Source organism: Pongo abelii, chromosome 8 (genome assembly GCF_028885655.2).
Source record: "Pongo abelii isolate AG06213 chromosome 8, NHGRI_mPonAbe1-v2.0_pri, whole genome shotgun sequence".
In the NCBI taxonomy this organism is placed as follows: Eukaryota; Metazoa; Chordata; class Mammalia; order Primates; family Hominidae; genus Pongo; species Pongo abelii.
Window position 1 is genome coordinate 50414757 of NC_071993.2, and position 17594 is coordinate 50432350.

A 17594-nucleotide genomic window follows, 5' to 3' on the forward strand; every position below is an offset into this window, starting at 1 on the left:
TCCACCTCTACCTTAGGACAGAAGGATTGGGTTTTTCTACCTTTGTCTCAGGATTGGGAATTCAGGTCATGGGAATGGCAATGTGGACCAGTGGTCTCAGTTGACATAGTATGCTTTTTAAGATTGCAGAGGTTTTCTATTGTTTGAGATTGGGGCTTGGTTTTTCATTTGTGATCAAATCCTGTTAAAACACCAGCTGAATTTGTATATAACATTTATGGGACTTCATCTTATAAATACCTAGGAAAGTCGACCCACCCAACCCAGGATGTTTTTAAGCAGCACTAGCCAATATGGGGATCCTTTGAAATGTTTAAAATAATTCATTTGCATGCACAGTTGGAGAAAAAAGCTGGCTTTGATACCAGACAAACTGAATGGGAGACCTACTTTATGTTCATTGTGACTGTACTCTAATGATAAGAGATTTGATAACATTTCATGTAGAATTCTATGGTCAGAAGTTGGCTTAAATAAAAGCTGATATTTAAGGTATAGTGTTTTTGAGTAAAAATAACAAAAAGGTTTTTTTCTTTTCCTTTTTTGGATCTTGTTTGTGGGAATTTTTTCAGTTAACTAAAACTTCTGTTTAAGAATGTTTGGCCTGTCTGTTTCTATCTTGCTGGCATAATTCTTGCTGAGAAAAATGTAAAAACTTAGTCTTTAAAAAAAAAAGACTCCTCAATTTGGCTCCTCTAAGACTTATTGTTCTATTTCCTTCCACTTCTGGTTCTCTATCTTTTTGCCGTTTTTGATACCACATGAAGAAATCTAAGGGAGACTTCAAATGACTATGACGCCACTTGAAAAATACAGAAAAACGCAGTCCCCCTTTTGAGAGTTTTCTGTTTTTCTCATGGAGTACAAACAATTATGGGCAGGTTCCTATCAGGTCTAAAACTCTTCTGTCTTTTGCAATAAGTTACCTGATCTCTTTGGCTTTGGGGCGGGTCCCAGGAATTACTTTGTACTGTAAGAGAGAACTTGACTTTTTGTGTGTGCAATGGCTGACAAGTCACTGGACAAAGCTGCAGTTTTGGAAGCAGCTGACAGTGGTTGTAATGAATATTTGCTCCTCCAGGGGGCAACTTGTTTCTTCGTGTGTTCAGATTAAAAGGCAGATTTGAACACTTGGAGGCTGTGGGAACACTCCCCATCAAGCAGTAAGATTCCTGTGGAGAACAGGCTGCTCTAGAGAGGCCTGCTTGGCACTAGGTCACCCACCAGGCTCAGGGGAATGTCTGTACCAAGGAGTACTGCAGAAACATTGCACAGCCTGGTCCTGTGGTGCTTCCCTTTTTTGGGGGTCCTACAGCTCCATATAGAAGTGGGGTCCTTGATTTTTAAAGACCTAGATGCACTGCCTTCCAGTTGTGCTGCTTTTTACATTTCAAATATTAGGCCAGGGAAACTGCAAATACTTTCTTTGCCCTATTCATGAAAGGGATCCACCCTGAGTCAGTAACCTAATCAAGAAATAAACTAAGTTGAAAGACCCCCTATCTAACTAGATTGCTGGCATTTAGCTGGCTAGTTTGACACTCTTTATAGAAGAAGTATATCTTTAAGGAAATCTCCATTTATAAGGGCACCTCCCTGCACAGGAGCCGTTAGAAACTTTTACAGTAAGAAAGACATTGGCTTAACGTTTATACACCAAATCTTACCTTTGTTTAGGATACCCTTCCTGACAATCTTGTTTTGAGTGGGCCTTTATTCGTGTCCTTTTTGTTTCAGCAAATAATGGTGTTTAGATCTAAGTTCTGTGACTTGGAGATGTAAACTTTCACCTGAGTCATCCCTTTGAAGGTGTAAATTTAGGGTTGCTTAAGTAACAACTGTCTAGAGCAATGGAACAGGTAATCAAGAGATTAATAGTTTAAAGGGGGAAGAAAATTATTTAAAAACTGACAAATAAAAAACTGTATAAAGCTATACAGCCTGTTTTTATCCATGTGTCTGAATGTCTGTATGTTTATATGTGTCATGTTTATGTGATATTTCACTATCGAAATATATAAAATATCTATTTCATTGGCTTAAGGAAAAAGGAACTGCTTAAATAAAATATTTTAGCAGAAAAATAGAAATTAACTCAAATGCCTTTAGTTCACATGACTTGGAAAACATTAGTAAATAACTCGTTTAACATTATTGGTTTAATGAAAACAGCTGTGTCTTCTGATCAGCAAAATAAACACGTGTTTAACTTTAGAGCTATTTTTTACATGATAACTGCCTAACATTATGGGTTACAGAAGTGATTAACAAAGAAATAACTTGAGATGATGCCTGACTTTGTTTAATGAACTAGTCAAGCATAATTTTTAAGAATGAATACATTAAATAAATGGAATAAAAGTTTATAAACAAAATTTTCATAGTTTCAAAAATCTTTTTCAGAAACAGTCATATTATGTTAAATTAATAGGTAATTATAAAATACTTGAGTCATTTATATGATATAGAAAAACTAAATATATTTAGATCTGTTAATAAGGAAAAGTTATGAAATAGTTTTCATCTACAAGTACTGGTATAAGAGTTCAAAATTTACTTTTTAGCTTTTTCACTGGAAATTAGGGTTACTAATGATACCAGTGGAAGGTGTCCAAGTTACCAGTGGTGAATCCATACAGGTCTGCAGCAATCTCAGTTTTTGCCTCCTCAGAAGAAATAATTCAACTAAGGGGCATACAGCAGAAAGAGACTGAGGCAAGTTTCAGAGCAGGAGTGGAAGATTATTTAGAAAGGTGTTAGAACAGGAGAGAAAAGAAGGTTCACTTGGAAGAGACCTAAGTGGGCACCAAAGGTCAAGAGTGGTGTTTAACCTGGACCCTAAGACTTTATAGGTTGGCCTCTTTGCCATGATCCTTCCCTTAGGGGGAGCTGCCCACATACGCAGTGCCCTCCTTACCCTTGGGAGGTGAGCATGCGCAGTGTGTTCAGGAAGTTGTATGCATTCCCATCTGAGACTTTCCTCCCTTTTCCTGTGGTGCTGCCCCAGAAGGTCATACTTCACCATTTTGCCTCTTAATGTAGATGTCCAGGAATTTGCTTCTCCCTGGCGCCTGCATTCAGTTAAATAACATTTTAGTGAAACAGACTTGACCATCAGGAAATGGCCTCTCTCTGGTGCTTTTTATCACTTTTGTTTTATTTATTTTATTTTATTTATCACTTTTAGAGAGACAATGTGATAATTGCCAAACCAGCACCTAATGTTCCTAGTGGGTGGGGAGCCCTTTCCTGCCCCACTCATGCCTGTGTAACTACCTGCAGCACTAAGAGTCAATGTTATAGCTAATATGTATAATTAAAACTACTTGATATAGGAAAAACCTCTATTATAGAGCATATCAAGGAAGTAAGATGTAAAGAAAGTTGAAAAGAGAAAGTGATTTTTTTATTTTACATGACTGAGGACTTTGTGGTCAAAACAATAAGGAAGAGAGAAAATCACATTTTTATAGAAACCCAATACAAAAAGAGAAAGTATAGGACAAAACTGGAGGTTTGTGAAAGATAAATCTTGCAAAAAGAATTTTGTGTGCGATCAAGTTGGCTAAAATTATACGGGAATTATTTTAAGTTTTTCTAAAGATTCAGCATTAATATGAAAAGCACACTAATGCAAGGCCAGAGTCCTGGCTCCCATGTTTGAACAATAGGGTTTTCCCTATAATTTTAATAGAAAATTATAAAAGATTATAAGAGGTTTATGGAAAGCTTATTTTGTATGGTCAAAGCTGATTGAGACTGGATGGATTTATTTATAAGTCTTTATTAAACTTAGCTTTAGCATTAATAATATACTGACAAATGTAGAATATGCTTTCCTCTTTTGAACAAGATTTTCATGTGGTATTAATAAGGATAGTGAAAGGCTTTTGTTCAACTTTTGAGTAAACTCAAAAAAAGATCTTTATTAGGTCTTTTGATTGTTTAGGTCTTTTGATAATTTAGATAACTGAGTCTTCTCTCTCAAAGAGTAAAGGTTGTTTGAAATTTTTGAATTATCACTTTGGTTAAATGAATGACTATTATTTACAGTGAACTGTGATCCTAACTTGATCAAGTGTTATAAACCTTTAATATTTGATATACTACCCAAAGTCAAATTTCAATTTCTGAAATTAAATCTTTTCCAAAAGTAAACTCTAGAAATCTAAGAAAGATATACTTAGCTTATTTGGTATGTTAAAATCATATGGGAAGCATTGTCAAATGTCAAATAAATAATGGAGTTTAATTTTTTAGTCATATTTTTCTGAATATGTTATTATTTTGATATATCATGATATATGTTGTCAAGCATAATTATGATTTATCCTTGGTAAAAATGGGGAAATGGGAGAGAAAAATTGCGTTTCAGAAGACAAGTACAGTATGCCTGTTATCAGATTCTAGTCTTGCCCATTGTTTTTGAGTTTTTATTAGTTTCCTACAATTTGGACTAAATCCTGAATTCTTTCTTGGCTGCAAGTCTTCAAACTAATGCTTTTGGACTTTTCTCTCATTTTTCTCACTTGGAATCACTAGAATTTAAACCTGCTTTTCTTGAAGCCCTGCAAACTAAAGTTAGAAAACTTGATATAAACTTCAGGAGGAGTCAGCACAGCAACTCACATGTACACAGCCTTTGTGCCTGCTGATGTGTGGGCTACTCAGGAAGTTCACATGAACACGTAATTCAAACTATAATCCAGGAAAATCTGTAAGATTGCCACTACAATCTGAAGATACTTCTGAGACTCTAGAAAAACTAGTTTATTATAGACTATTCCAGACATTAAGAAAAACCTTCGTTTTTCTTTTGTTTCCATAGAAACGCCTCTTATTAAAGACCGGCTTGCCTGCATCAGCTGTAGAAGCCCAACCTCTCTGTAGTGCCACCTCCTAGAATGGACACAGCTGTTTGACCGAATGCTTCTACTCTTAGGACTAAGAGACTGATTCAAGAAGATATGGGACAATATATTTATTTATTTTTCTTTTCTGCTCATCCCAATTTGTTTTTTCCCCTTCTTTGCCTTCTTTTCCTCTAACCCAAATCTCTCCATAATCACTGATTCAGCTGTTGATATGTGAAACTTCTAGGGAAGTTCCAAAAAGGAGGATTGAAGGAGTGCAGGGAACTTGGCCCCAAAATATGGCTCCCTGGTATGAGTATTTTCAATTAAAGTCTCTCAAGATCAACAGAAACTGGAAGAGTCCTCTCCCTTATCTACATGAAGACCCTGCAGACCCACCAAAGAGAACAATTACTTTTCCTTCTCCTCCCTGTTATCTCATTATCTATTGCAGAAAAGAAAACCAACACATGACCACACCTGAACAGACGCTTTCAAAAAAAAATCCATTTCTCCAGCTTATTAAATTTTCAAAGAGAACCATTTACGAATTACTCTCTGTTTCTTGACCCATTCATTCTCCTTAATAATAATTTATTGCCCCTCAACAGAATCACCTACATTCCGCCTTCCACCCTCCTCTCTGAAAAAACGCTGTATAAGCATCTGGACCTCATGGGATATTGGGTAATCACCTTATTTTTCCCCGTGTACACGTTAATAAATTTGTATGCATTTCTCTTATTAATCTGCATTGTACACTTAAAAAGTATTAAAAGAGTGAAATTTATGTTATGAATATTTTATCACAATAAAACAATATTTTAAAAAACTGACAAAAATTCTTTTTAATTTCTTTCAAGTGAGGAATTACCAACTACTTAATAGGGTGCTTAGAGTGGGGGATTTTACCAGTTAAATGACATGCTTTTTACAATTAACAATTGCTGTTATTTACTGAGTATCCACTTTCTCTGCCAGCTCCTGCGTTAAGCACTTTACATATATTAATTCAAATCCTTAAAAAAGAAAATAAAGAAGAGAAAAGGAAAGAAAAATAAGAACATGTAAGGCTACAAGGTGCCTCATCTTTGCCACATTCTACAGACTGGCCAGGAGACTGCAGGCCACTGCAGCTTCCTAATGCCACTCAGGACAAGGCCAGTCCGCAATTTGTTTCACTGTGAGACGGCTGCGCGGTCAGAGCCCAGACACGGTCATCAGACTCCCGGACTTGGATTCAGCTCCACATGGTGTCACCCTGGGTAAAGGATGTACATCTCTGCGTGCCTGGGTTTGTCACCTGGCAGCATGGATGTTCAGGCAACTGACCCGTTAGGACTGCAGCAAATGAACAGAAGCTGGGGGAGAGTGCGGGCTGGTGCTGTACGGAGCTCTGGCGCAGAAGGCGCTCACCAGGGGTGCCCAGAGCCGGGGTCTGTGCGCCGCGGGCTGGATCCGGGTCACAGGCTCTGGGTGGACAGAGTGAGCAGACAAAATGAGGATGTACTCCTCAGATGCTCACGAAAGGCCTCCTTCCCCTTCTTTGGGAACGACCCCCCCACCCCCTCCCCCCGACAGGCAATCCCAGGCCGCGCCAGGACTCGGCCGCAGGCAACTCGGAGGAGCGCGAGCCCAGGAGCCTCGGGAGGGCCTCGGGAGTGGGGAGGTGAAGGGGGCGTCCGGAGGGCCGCGGGTGGGAGACGGGATAGGGAGGCGGGGAGACGGGGAGCGGGGTTGGGGAGGCGAGGAATGGAGGTGGGGAGGTGGGGAGGTGGGGAGGGGGGCTTCGGGAGGGCCGCGGGTGGGAGGGGGATGGGGAGGCGAGAAGCGGGGGCAGGGAGGCGGGGAGCGGGGCCTCGGGAGGGCCGCCGGTGGGAGGTGGGTGGGGAGGGGGGCCTGGGGAAGGTTGGAGCCCGCTGAAGGCAGGCGATGACGCAGGCCCAGTGTACGTCTCCTGGGGCTCCTTTCTAGGCCCAGGGAAGCTCCGTGTTGGTTTCTTTGTACTCATATCACACTCACTGTATTTCTTCTTTCCTTTCCTCTCCCAGCAGCTGTAAGCGCCCTACAGTTTGCATGGGAAGGCAACAGGGACTTCCCTTTTGCACTGTCTGCGGGTACCGCTGTTCCAGCCCTGAGAGGACGAGGGGACGCTGCGCTGTGGGGAAAGTCCAGGTGGCAGGAGGTGGCGGGGCTCCTGGAGGAGGTGTTGGGATGCGCTGCTGTGGCTGCTGAGAAAGGTCCCGAGGACGCAACCCGCCCCTTCCCCCGAGCTGCGAGGGAGCCCCGCGGGGAGGACGGGCAGGGTCTCTCGGAGGGAGGAACAGGGGAGCCCGGAGCCTCAGGGCGGCGGGGAGCAGAGGCTCTCAAGATGGCGAACGTCCCCAGACTGCCCTCCCTGCTCACTGCAGGGTCGCGCACCGGCTCTGCTCCGGGCCTCCCCTCAGCCCTGGCCTCCAGGCAGTTTCCATTTTTGCTAGGTGGATTCTGTGCGACTTCATTTATTCAGTATCTGGATCAACAAATGAACACTCAGAGAGGAAAAGGGTGTTTGGAGGGGTGGAGAGGTTTCCAAGCAGGTGCCCACCTGAGGGCCCCCTGAAAGGGGACTTAAAGCCGAGTTTCCAGCTGGGCCACCCTTTTTTTTTTCTTTCTTTCTTTCAGAAATATAAACAAAGAACTTGAATTATTTTGAAATAACTGTTGGTAGCTGGACTGTGTTCTCTCGACCGCAACATTGCTCTGGGACTGAACCGCGTGGGTCTCTGCTCTTCCTAAGTGTTACATAAGAATAGCGAACCCATGAGGTCAGCTTCTAAACCAGTTTCTTCCCATAACCTCCTGGACCAAGTCCCAGGCAAGGCCCAGAGGAGCTCAGGGTCCCACTCTCCCCGGGACACTCCTCACTCTCTAGTTGGAAAGAGGAGATGAATGTCCCCCAGTAATTGAAGGCTGCTCATGTTTGTGTAGAAAAGGCAAGCACAGGCCCATATTCTAGAGGATTGCTTGTGGCAGGCGGAAGGCCATCAAAGGCAAAACGAAACAAATGAAAAGGCATCTTTTGAAGCTAATGGAACAGATCAGGTGGTCAAAAATGGATAAACAATGGCATTTGGAGCAAAACTTTCAGCTTCTTCGTTTTAGTTAGACAGCCCCGGGAGGGCATGGAAGCTTCTCTCCCTCCTCATATGTCTTGCCCCAGGCATCTCTGTGTCTCTCTCCTCTGTAACATCCTTTATAGTAAGTGTAAGTAGGCCTTTCCCTGAGCTCTGTGAGCTGCTCTAGCAAATTAATCAAGTCTAAGGAGGCGTCCTGGGAACATTGATTCGTGGGAACGCCAGTGAGTCAGAAGCACAGGTAAGACCACCTTGCCATTGGCATTGGAAGTGGAGGGCAGGCTTGGGACATGAGGCTTGGGCTTGTGGAGTGTGAGGCCACCTCCAGGTAGAAGGTGTCGATGTTGGAATTGTCCGATGTAGAACTGCCTTCTTGCTTGTGGTGGAGAGAAAACCCACACATTTGGTCACAGAGGTCTTCTGTGTTGATTGTTGTTGAGTGAGAGAAAAAAAGTACTTTGGTTTGTTCTGATATTTTCAGAAAGGCTGTAATCAGTTCCTGGGCAATGCATCATAATACCTCCGCCTCAGTACACTCCCCATCCTGAGGGGTGGCGCTTGCCATTTCTGAAAGGATGCCTCTTTGGGGCCTGGGAGCAAGGCAAGGCTGTGTCATTTCAGTCCTCTCAGCCCAGTCCCCACCAGGCCCTGCCAGCCTAGAGTGAAAATGCATCTTATTGTCCTTCTGTCGCCTTCCAGAGCCAGACTCCTGACCAGAACACACATGCCACGCATGCATACACACACATTACACACACAGGCCCCACATGCATACACAGGCACCACACATTCATATGCACACAGCACGCAGGCATACACACATGCCACACATGCATACACACACACCACACCATCCCACCCACATCACATATGGTATACACAAGACACAACACACCGCACCATAGTCACATATGCTAAACATACCACATCATCCACAAGTGCACCTACACATGCCACACATCATGCCACACCATGTATGCTACTGCATGTTACACCATCCACACACACCAGACACACTACACACATCACACATACACCAGACATATTACAACATCCACACAAATATCCCACACATACCACACAATACACACACGCTTGCCACACACACACACCACAACACACACGCACACGATACCATGTATGCTATACACAAGTGCATGACATACCACCTAGACACACACATGCCACTCATACCACACTGGGCACACCACGCACACATCACAGGCACACACACCGCCTACTTGAATTCCACATTATACTTCCAGATACCACAGAAAACAGCATCCAAATCACACAAACACACAAACTGTGCACATAGACACATATACCACAAACATACCACACATCCACACACACTGCATACACACACCACATACAGAGACACAAGCCACATACACACCACAAAGTACACATTCCTACACCCAGCTCCTGCCATCGACACCGCAAACACGTTTTCACATGCTCATTCCACATACTTATGAAAACAAAAGCCGTCATAAACAGCACAGTTCAAACCTGGGTCAATTAAAAGAAGAACAAAACAGTTGTAAAAGAAACACAGTATTCTAACATGTTCACCTCCTCTCCTCCCACATAATAGTCATTTCTATTGTCATGTGCTTCACTCATCATTTTCTTTCCTTGAATAGGATCTCTGTGACATAGACAAAGCCACACTGAACTCATTTCCTCCAGAAAAGGCTGAATCCAAACTTCTCCCTGGCCACCTCTTCAGCTCTGGGGTATCCCCATCTGATATGAGAAGATAGGAGGAGGGAGGGAAGTAAAGATCTTTCTCTTCCAAAATTGTGTTTCATGGGAACCATTTCATTTTTCATAATTATAGCAAAATATAAGTTTAAGATTTTTTGTGTGTTGTATTTGGGTTTGTAAAACTGAAAAGTAATCACTGGAAAATATATCATTTATCCAATACCCAAATATTTCCAAATATATCCAACATCCAATATCCAATATATTTGGAAATATATCCAAATATATTCAATAGAAATTGGATAAATAACTTGCCAAATGCTGAACAAACAAAAGAGGAAAATATTACTGATCAACCCATTGAAAGAAAGGAAGATAAAGTCAGAAATACTGGAAATGTGATAAACGTAAAAGATAAAATAAGACTATTACTGAATGTATTGGTTATCAGAATACATCCAAAAATAAGTGGACTAAACTTCCCTATCCAAAAGCTAAGTACCTAGAGTGCTTCAAACAGCAAAACCTGATCCATCTAAAGTAAAATGAAGCATAGAGGTTGATACTTTGACATTTAGGAGTTAGGCAAGGATCTAGCAGATAAATTCAGATATAGACAAAGCAAGGAAGGGAACATTTATGTCAAATAGAGAAAGAAAGCCTAAAAATAGTCAATGAGGCAAAAATGATCATATTATTAATAAAATATACAATCCACAATGAAGACATTGAAGTCATGAACATTTGCATTTCAAATACTAGTCTCAGAGGAAATAATGTGAAAATACAAAACATAAAAATTTGATAAAATTGTTTGGTACTGAAAAGCTCTAACACATTGTACAGAATTTTGTGGATTAACGAGATAAAAAAGGACATACAAGGCGTGAATAATGTAATTAACAAACTTGGCATAGTACCTACATAGACAACATTGTAAGCCACAAAGAGACAAAGTAATATATTAACTCAATATTTATAAATATTGATAATGAATTAGGTCTAACAAAGTCTATTCTAAATAAGGTAGAAATTCTACAAGCCTTTTTCTGTCCGTACAAGTAGTAAATAATGACAAAAGGATTATGAATTTTAACCACATATAACTGTAAAACTACTTTTTTTGATCAAAGGACTCCAATCCCAAGGAGGGAAAGCTTTTTTCAAATGCAAATTACTTCCTTCTCACCTTCCTTCGGATCCCTTATAAGTAATCCAGGTCATAGGTGATTTTTATCAGACTTTGAGGGAAATAGTTCAGTATGATGCTATTTTAAAGTTCCCAAAGCATAGAAAGTTTAGAAATTGTTTGAAATTGATTATATAAGGCTAGCATCACATTTAAGCCCAAACTCAACAAAGATAACAATGAAAAGCATCTATAGAACAATTGCACTTAAGAGTATAGATATAACACTTCCTTTTAAAATATTTTTACGTTAAATCCAGGAATAAATTCAAAGAATAATATACCACAAACTGCCCAGCTTTATTCCTGGGAATATGGAAATAATTTATTAGCATGACATATATTAATATAATTTATAATAATAATTTGTTAAAGGAGAAAATCCAAGTAATTATCACACTGATTACTTCAGTGGCAGATCATACAATTCAACAACTGCTCCTAAGTGTGTTTTCCTCACATCCTGGAGGGTATTTGTCAGAAGAGCTCAGCCAGCATTATACTGAGTGCTGAAGCACAGGAGAGATCCACGGTAAGGGTAGGAAGAAAATGAGGATGTCCACTCTCACTCAGCGTGATGTCTCAGCATTGCCATGCAGCCACATTCTAGCAACTTCAAGGAGGAAAGAGAGATATGTTAATTATACAAATACTGGAAAGGAAGAAATAAAATGTTTGCTGTATTTAGATAACAAGACTATTCTAAATCTCTGCAAAGTAATCCATAAATATAGCAAAGTGTCAATTAACATCGCAACAGCATGCATTCTAAAAGTCATCTGGAAAAATGACTGAACTAACAATACAAATGCTGATAACAGAAGAGAGGCACCGAGGGGCTTCCCCGGCAGGTTTTGCACTCTCACAATGCCAGGATGCCTTCCACTGTGCGGGGCACACAAGAGCACATACACATGTAAAGGTGTCTCTTTAAATCTCCAGGAAAAGGACAGATTAGTGGGGAATGCGTTGTGACGACCTACTAACCATCTTAGGGGAAAATAGTGTTACAGTCCTACCTCATACCTCACACCAAAATGAATTCCAGATGGGCTAAATATTTTTAATATTTAAAAAAAAAGAAATCATAAGGGCAGTAGAAGAAAACATTTAGTGAAAATTGTATGAATATCTGGGTGTGAAAGTGCTTTCTAAGCAGGCAACCAAAATCTGAAGTAATATAAGGAAAAGACTAATAGATGTTAATACATAAAAACTTAAAATGTGCTCTGAAATAAAACAAAAACCTGCCATGTACAAAATTAAGAGATAAGGAAAACTGGGGGAAATAGCGAGCAGGAAGGGAATTGCCAAATACATATAAAAGAATTAAAATTGCTATTACCTAAAAAGATCTTATAAAACTGTTAGGAAAAGGCAAACACACCAACTTTTAGAAGCAGAGAGAGAATACAAACAGGCAATTCAAATAAAACGAAATGCAAAAGACCAATAAATTTGTAAAAGCCCCAGTGAGGTATAATTTATAGCCCCAAACCAGCCTAGATTAAGGAGAATGTTAAATGTGCAAAAAGATTATGGACACCCTTGCCCATAAACTGCTGTTGGGGATAGAGTCACGGCCGACCTCCAGGACAACAGGCAGGAATTGGAAGCACACACTCCCTCAACTCCACCGTAGGAACTGCAGCCTCAGAACTGGTTCTAAAGAAAGAGTTCCAGGGTGCATAGCTATGCGATCAGGCAGTCCTCACAGTGCTTTCATTTTTAACAAAAAAAAAAAAAGAAAGGAAAAATTTTAAATGACCATCAATATAGGTTTAAAGAAAACTCATAACCCTGTTCTATAAAATATTATCCAAAAATTTACATATGACACAAATCCATGTTTATGAACATAGAAATCTATTCATATTGACTACTAAATAAGGAAATCTGGATAAAGAACAGTATGGATAATATAATTAAAAAGTAGGGTGTGTGGGTCTGTCTGTCTAGAATAAAGCATGACCCCAAATATTACCAATGATTAAATTATGGCCTGAGCCTATTGACATAAGGCGGTACTCATTCATGCAATGTTAATTCAGAAGGCAAGTTGGATACAGAATGTAATCTCTAACTACCACCACTCTCAATTTGTCTCTCTATATAATATGGATTTTTAAACTGTAAGAAAAATGACTGAAATAGTAACTGAAATTTTCTCTGGGTAGAGAGATTTAGAAAAAAAAGTCATTATTTTCACCATCTAAATTTGTGTATATCTCCTCAATTTTCTGTGGAAGGTGTATTAGTTTGCTAGGGCTACCATAACAAAATACCACAGATTGGGGGCTGAAACAATGAAAATTTATTCTCTCACAGTTGTGGAGGCTGGAAGTCTGAGCTCAAGGTGCTGGCAGAGTCCTGAGGCCTCTCTCTCTTCTTGGCTTGCAGATGCCCTGTGTCTTCACGTGGTCTTCCCCCTGTGTGTGTCTGTGTCCCCATCTTCTTAGAAGGACACCAGTCAAATTGGATGACAGCCCACCCTAATGACCTCATTTAACTTATTTACTTCTTTAAAGATCCTATCTCCAAATACAGTCACATTCTGAGGTGCTAGGGGTTAGGGCTTTAACACATGGATTTGTGGGTGGGAATGCCCAATTCAGCTCATAATAGTTGGCATGTGGTAATTCTATAATCTGAGGAAAACGTTAAAACAAAAGGAGAACAAGAGAGGGAGCAGAGGGTCAGGGCGTGTCCTTGTTGCCACCAGCACACAACCATGCCCCACTGCAGAACCAAGGCTGGGGGTGGTCATAAAGGACAGTCCGGGACAGCACTGTTCCAGAATGAAGAGCACAGGCTGGCTGCCTGGGCCTGCACCGTGGCGTGCACCAGGCCTTGCTAACACCCTTAGCTACTACTGGCACAATTCTGGTGGTCTGCACCAGGAATGCATGTGCCCAGAGGACTGACCCACCACCCTTTGAACCTTTTCCCAGAGGAGCCCTGGCACCTGGGAGAGACTTCCTAAAGCATTCTTTATAACAATCTAATGATAGGGACCACGCCATCTCTTAGAGATGTGTGCATTCAGGGTAAAATCTTTCAGGGGATGGCAAAATGTGTTGTTAATCCATCCTCAAAGATGTTTTTCTGTGCCATGCTACACACCTGGACATTAAAATTACTCACTGAAATGTTCTGGCCACAGGCTTTGCTAATATTGCTGGGTTTTGTTAAAGTCGTTTATCTTTCCTGGAGACATGAATGAGGTCCACCAACTCTGGAGTGGCCACAGGCAGCATCTCTCCTGCAGAGAGGCTGGGATGTTGAGAGGCTATTTTGCAGCCTGGTCTGCATCCCTGCACCCTACTTCCTCCCCGGCAGCTGATGTGCATGTGCCTGACCTGACCCCTAGCTACAAGAAAGGAGTCCAGGGTCCTGCAACTTTCTGGGGTTCCTTGGAGATTCCTGGTGTTGGGTAAAATGAGGGCATTCAGCCCTGCCAGAAGTGAAGAGAGTAAGTGAGGTGGAGACGAGGATGGGCCTGAATGAACACGTCCAGAAGCAGAGTTCTCCAGCCTTCCCACGGTGTTTCCATGGTGCCTGGTATAACAGAAAGCATGGCATTTTAACTGGATGCTGTGAGTCTCGTGTTTGTATCATTCCCCAAGAGACCCTGAGTTTCTTGATGGCAAGGGCCATTAAGGCCCAGCACAGTAGTTTCCTCATCTTTTGAGCTCAAAAAGATGTCCATTGAATGAATGAATACATGCATAACAACATAAAGAAATAAATCGAGGTATTTTTAGATGTAGGCATCACAATGCAAATCAATTATGATTGTTCATGTTATTACTACAGCTTACCTCACCAGATAGTCATCTGGCTACTTTTTGCTTGAGCAGAAGATGCCTAATTGCTGGAAACTAAATGACTCAGCATCTCACCAGCCTTAGTGACAGACATGCCCTCAGGCTGCAGCCTTGGCTCTGCTCCCTGGAATTAGATGTGGTCAATGGTTCTGATTCACAGAAGCTGGTTTACCGACTTGTCTGTCTGTCTTGATTTGAGATGTAGCTCACCTCACTGCCCGTCATCACTGGAGTTAAAATCCCTGTGGCCATGGTCTGATCAGTCATGATGGTCATGATGATGCTGGGAATTTGAGTGTGTGGGATCATTTGCATTCTATCGTAGAGAAAGCACAGCTGATCGCCACATCTCTCACAGCACCTGCTTCTCGCTTCCCTGGACCTAATTAATCTCCTTGTGTCAGAAATTTGTTGGCCCTGAGCCGACTCCAGGGGATGATGGTGCCAGCTCAGCCCACCAGCCAGGGCTGGGAGCCAGGAGCCAGCACAGGGGATGCAAGGCCTAGACAGCAAAAGGAGAGAGAGGAGCAGAAAGCTGGGAATGTTCCTAGGCTCTAGGACAGACTAGCAAGTGTCAAAGGATGATTCTTGAGAAGAGAACCACCCCAAGATTTTTTAACAGCTCCAATAAGGAAATAATAAGGTCTGTGCTGAAGGAGGCCATGACAATGGCCTCCTTGATATCTAAGGCAGGATTTCAGGAAAACCTTTGGGAACAGTGAGAAGTAGGGGACATGTTGCTGCAGAGGTGCCCAGGCCTCTTGTCTGAAGGCACCATGGACTCTTCTGGATCAGAGCACTCAATGTGTCCACAATGTAGTCATTCAAAAAGTCTTTTTAATACAGCACACAGCAGGACAAGTTATTCTTTGTATGACACATGGCTGCTTGGCATTATTCCAGCTTTCTGTATTACTGTCACCAAATAAATTGAAAATTAAGAAATAGAGATATTTTGGATAATCAAGTGTTATTTTCCCTGCCCCCATCCCCATCTCTCCATTTCTGGAAAAGCCACAGCCCAGGTGCCTCTGTGCTGGGAGGTGAGAGTATTTCTGAAGAGGTGGTAGAAGAGAACTAATGGGATTATCCGCCAGAGTGATCATTTGCAAAGAGTAGCTCATGGTTGCTGGAAAGGTTTCCACTGCCATCACCATTGACCACAGTTATTTGCTCTACTTGGTGAAATGATTTTAATAAGTTATCTGAAATCAAGTATTATTAAGTTATGCCAGTCAAGGGGCTCTGCCCAGGTGGGCCTTAAAATGGCCCACTTAGAGGAGATAGGAAGCTGCATCCCACCAGAATTATGATGTGACCTTAGGCACATTGTTAACCTCAAGTTGTTGAATCTCCTGAGTCTCGTTTCATCATGTGTGAAATGAGAAAACAAGGCAGTTGTCAGGGTTCGAGGAGCTAAGAGATGTAAATCCCTTAGCATGGTGTCTTGTCACATGTGGGGGTGCTCAGTCAGGTCAGCTGCTGTTGTCATCATTACTACCGCTGATATTAAACTGTTAGGCTTTGAACAAAGTAGCAATAGAAAGCATCATGTTCCTAGGTTAAAATTTCCCCTGTTAGGAAGATTAGAGCCAAAAAGAGAGATATCCCATCAAAGAAAAGCCCCAGGAACAGATTGAATCACTGCCAAATTCTACCAGACATTAAAGAATAAATACCAATCTTACTCAAACTCTTCAAAACAAATGGTGAGGAGGGAGTACTTCCAAGCTCATTCTAAGAGGCCAGCGTTACTCTGATAACAACACTAGACAAGGACACAACAACAACAAAAAACTTCAGGCCGATGTTACTAATGAATATAGATGCAGAAATCCTCAACAAAATATTAGCTAGCCAAATTCAACAACACATTGAAAAGATCATTCATCATGACCAAATGGGACTCATCCCAGTGATGCAAAGATGGGGCAATGCAAATAAACATACACATGCAACATATGCAAACAAACAAACATAATACATCACATTCACAGAATCAAGAACAAAAACCATATGATTATTTCAACAGATGCTGAAAAAGCATTAGATAAAATTCAATGTCCCTTTATGATAAAAACCCTTATAAAAATGGGTAATCAAGGAACATACCTCAAACTAATAAAGGCCATATATGACAAAGCCACAGCTAACATAATACTGAAGGGGGAAAATTTGAAGGCCTTTCCTGTAAGAACTAAAATAAGACAAGGATGGCTATTTTCACCACTATTATTCAACATAATACTGGAGGTCTTGGTCAGAGCAATTAGGCAAGAGAAAGAAATAAAAGGCATCCAAATTGGAAAAGATGGAGTCAAATTAGTCTTGTTCACAGAAGGCATAATCTTGTACTTAGAAAAACCTAAAAATTCCACCAAAAAACTGTTAAAACTGATAAATGAATTCAACAACATTGCAAGATACAAAATCAATATATTAATACAATCTTGGTAACATTTATAAATGCCAACAGTGAACAATCTGAAAAAGAAATCAAGAAAGGAATCCTGTTTACAATAGCTATAAAAAATATAAAATACCTAGGAATCAATCTAACCAAGGAGGAATCAATCTAACAAAGGAAGTGAAAAATCTCTACAAGGAAAACCATAAAACTCTGATGAAGGAAATAGAAGAGGACACACATGCACGATAGAAAGATATTTAATGCTCATGGATTGGAAGAAATAACATTATTTAAATGACCATACTACCCAAACCAATTTACAGATTCAATGTAATCCCTGTCAAAACATCAATGATATTCTTCACAGAAACAGAAAAAAATCCTAAAATGTATATAGAACCCAAAAGACCCTGAATAGCTAAAGCAATTGATATGGTTTGGCTCTGTGTCCCCATCTAAATCTCATCTCGTATTGTAATCCCCATA

At 40.9% G+C, this 17594-nt stretch overlaps 1 protein-coding gene across 2 annotated transcripts; it reads left to right on the forward strand.

Moving 5' to 3' along the window:
* Positions 1–5997: 5997 nt before the first annotated feature.
* On the forward strand, positions 5998–7550 carry DKFZP470J0814 (protein). Of its 2 annotated transcripts, none has more exons than XM_054521672.2 (2): positions 5998–6522; positions 6905–7502. In XM_054521672.2, the coding sequence occupies exons 1-2, from the start codon at positions 6126–6128 to the stop codon at positions 7453–7455; spliced, it is 948 nt and encodes a 315-aa protein (XP_054377647.2). In that variant the 5' UTR covers positions 5998–6125; the 3' UTR covers positions 7456–7502.
* The last annotated feature ends 10044 nt before the right edge of the window (positions 7551–17594 follow it).

Coding starts and splice junctions, on each gene's coding strand:
- DKFZP470J0814 (XM_054521672.2), top strand. CDS start 6,126: ATGTACATCTCTGCGTGCCTGGGTTTGTCACCTGGCAGCATGGATGTT. Junction 6,523..6,904: donor AGGGCCTCGGGAGTGGGGAG/GTGAAGGGGGCG, acceptor TTCCTCTCCCAG/CAGCTGTAAGCGCCCTACAG.